The 2,754-nt window shown below is 43.1% G+C and overlaps 1 protein-coding gene across 1 annotated transcript; it reads right to left on the bottom strand.

The window, feature by feature from the left end:
• LOC142302142 (olfactory receptor 10R2-like) lies at window positions 1-942 on the bottom strand. The gene has a single exon (XM_075343226.1). The coding sequence runs from the start codon at window positions 940-942 to the stop codon at window positions 1-3; it is 942 nt and encodes a 313-aa protein (XP_075199341.1).
• Window positions 943-2,754: the final 1,812 nt, after the last annotated feature.

A 2,754-nucleotide genomic window follows, 5' to 3' on the forward strand; every position in this document is an offset into this window, starting at 1 on the left:
TCACTTCCTGCCAACTTGTAAAGTTTGGACAAATGTATAAATGACTCTTCTAATATCCTGGTTCCTCAAGCTGTAGATCAGAGGGTTGAACAGAGGAGTCACCAGGACATAAAGCAATGTCAGCCCCTTGTTTGCATAGATAAACTTGTCCTTCAGTGGAAATATGTATATGGAGGACAATGTCCCATAGTACAGACACACCGAGGTCAGGTGGGAGCTACAGGTGGAGAAAGCTTTCTGTCTTCCTATGTTGGAGGGGATTTTCAGAACTGTTTGTAGGATGGAGATGTAGCTCACTACGATGAACAGGAATGGAGACAGGATAATAGGGTAAGCAAGCAAAGCTGTGACCAGTTCAACAGAAGACGTATCGGAACAAGCGAGCTGAACCAAAGGAGCAATGTCACAAAAAAAATGGTCGATGATCGTATGGTGACAGAAAGTCAATTTCCTGAGGAAAACATATATAATGATCGACAACGAGAATCCCAACAGCCAACAGACGGTGATCATCTGTATTTGGCGTGAGAACGTTATAATGATGGCATAATGTAAAGGTCTACAGATGGCCACATGCCGGTCAAAGGACATTACTGCCAACAACAAGCACTGGGCAATGGTTGGGACAGCTGATAAGTAGAACTGTAATATACACTGAAATACCGAGACTTTTCCACCGCCCTCCAGCACCAGCCGCAGCATGGTGGGTACAATGTCGGTAGTGAACATGATCTCCGATAGAGATAATTGGCTGAGGAAGAAGTACATCGGGCAATGAAGACTCTTTTTGGCTGCAATTAATGAAATTACAAGGATATTTCCAGATAAAGCCGTAATGTGAATAATCAGTAAGATGATAAAAGTCAAAATTCTGAAATCATTGAGGTCCCCGAATCCCAGAAGAAGAAATTCTGTGACCACTGTCCAATTCTTCTCATCCATTCTCTGAAGACCTGAAAAACCGAGTTTCTAGTGAACAATATTAATAATCATCGTTAAAATGCCTAAACCTCTAGAGAAGCGGTTAGTCAATGAGGAGATAATATTTTGGTACATTACCGTAGCTGGTGACCTGTTGACCACCTATTGATTCGAGCCATGGATTGCAGTAGATAGAGTATTAGAGGCCTTAGCTTACCAAGTCCACCAACATTTTCACTTGAGTCAATCAGCATTGGTTTTGATGAAATGTCAGGTCCTACTAATGTTCTGGGTCAGTGCTAGAACCAAATAGTAAGAGACAGGATGAGCAATGGAGAACTGAATGACATTGAGAACCAGAAAACTCTGGGTGGAGGCCAACAAATGAGTTGGTGAGAAAGGATTCAACACTCCAAAGAGATTTATCAACACTTGTTTCTTATCAAGACAAAATTGTTCTCCGGCTCCCAGCAGAACCCCAAATAGTACTTTCTCTGTGTGTTTCATTTCATCACCCATTACTTCCTACAAACAAAAATGCATATCACAGCTACAAGCCATAACAATCTCTGATATACCACATATAACCTATAGGCATCTGTGCTGCTGGTTCTGGACAACCCCTTTAGCAAACAGTCATTGAGTGTGGTCATCGTAGAGGCCACATCTGGCATTAATTGAGTTTAAGAAATGAAATGGGCCCTAATTAGTGATGAGTCAACACTACCATGCTCGAGGGCTCGAAACGAATAGTTTGATGCTTGGCTGGGCTCGACTCGTTTACCTAGTATAATGGAAGGCAATGGGGAACTCAACATTTTTCCAGTAAGTCTTACAGAAAAATGCTAGAGATCAATATGTGCTAATCCTGTCTAGTTTCAGGAGAGAACTTTATATGGAACAAAGCTCTTGTACCTAACCATAATGTAGAGAAGTGTTAGAAATTCCATCCCTCAGCCAATGGCAAAACGTGATGCTTGATGGTGCAATGCAAAATCTCCAATAGGGCCTCCAAATCTTACTGGTATATACTAGTAATAACCTTTTTATTTGGAGCAAAGGGACCTTTTGGGTCTCCTTATGTCACGCTAGTTACGGGGATGTACCAAGCAAACGGTAAAAGGGATAGGACGGGAAACCCTGTGTCTAGGGAAGAGGGAGAAGAAGACCCCCTGAGCAAGCTGGCTAGACTAGATAGGTTCCTCACCTATGCGCCGAACTGGATACCTGAACATGGCTGACCCTACAATAGGCCCTAGGTAGGGAACGGATGGGATGAGCGCTTAGTCAACCCCCACTTAGCTCTAAAGAAGACACAGGGATAATAAACAGGGGGAAGTGAACTAACAACCTATCTCCAGATGACTCAGGGAGAGGAACTGCAACAACAACAAAGTCTCTCCAGATGTATACAAGCTGACTGCTTGCATTGAAGACTTATTAAGGGTATTAGACCCATCACCAGCACAGAGTAAGGGGAAATGAGGGTATATAAAGACACCAAGGGAAGTGCTGATGAAAAACAGCTGAATGGGTGAGGAAGTCTGCAGGGTCCTAAAGAGAAAAGGATAAACTCCAATAAGGTGAAAGCCAGAGAGCAGTTTGTGTAGCCAAACGCTGCAACCTTCTACAGCCAGAAACTACAGGACTGTCTGTCATGCGTGACACACCCGTGACAGCTTAGGCTCCAGGGCACAAGTGTGATTGCAACCCGTACATCCATTATAGTTAATAACAAGCCATTATCCAGCTAAATTACATTGCATTATACTTTTATACAGTGAGGAAAAGAAGTCTTTGATCCGCTGCCGCTTTTGCAGGTTTTCCCACCTG

The sequence above is a fragment of the Anomaloglossus baeobatrachus genome, chromosome 4 (genome assembly GCF_048569485.1).
Source record: "Anomaloglossus baeobatrachus isolate aAnoBae1 chromosome 4, aAnoBae1.hap1, whole genome shotgun sequence".
In the NCBI taxonomy this organism is placed as follows: Eukaryota; Metazoa; Chordata; class Amphibia; order Anura; family Aromobatidae; genus Anomaloglossus; species Anomaloglossus baeobatrachus.

Coding starts and splice junctions, on each gene's coding strand:
- LOC142302142 (XM_075343226.1), bottom strand. CDS start 942: ATGGATGAGAAGAATTGGACAGTGGTCACAGAATTTCTTCTTCTGGGA.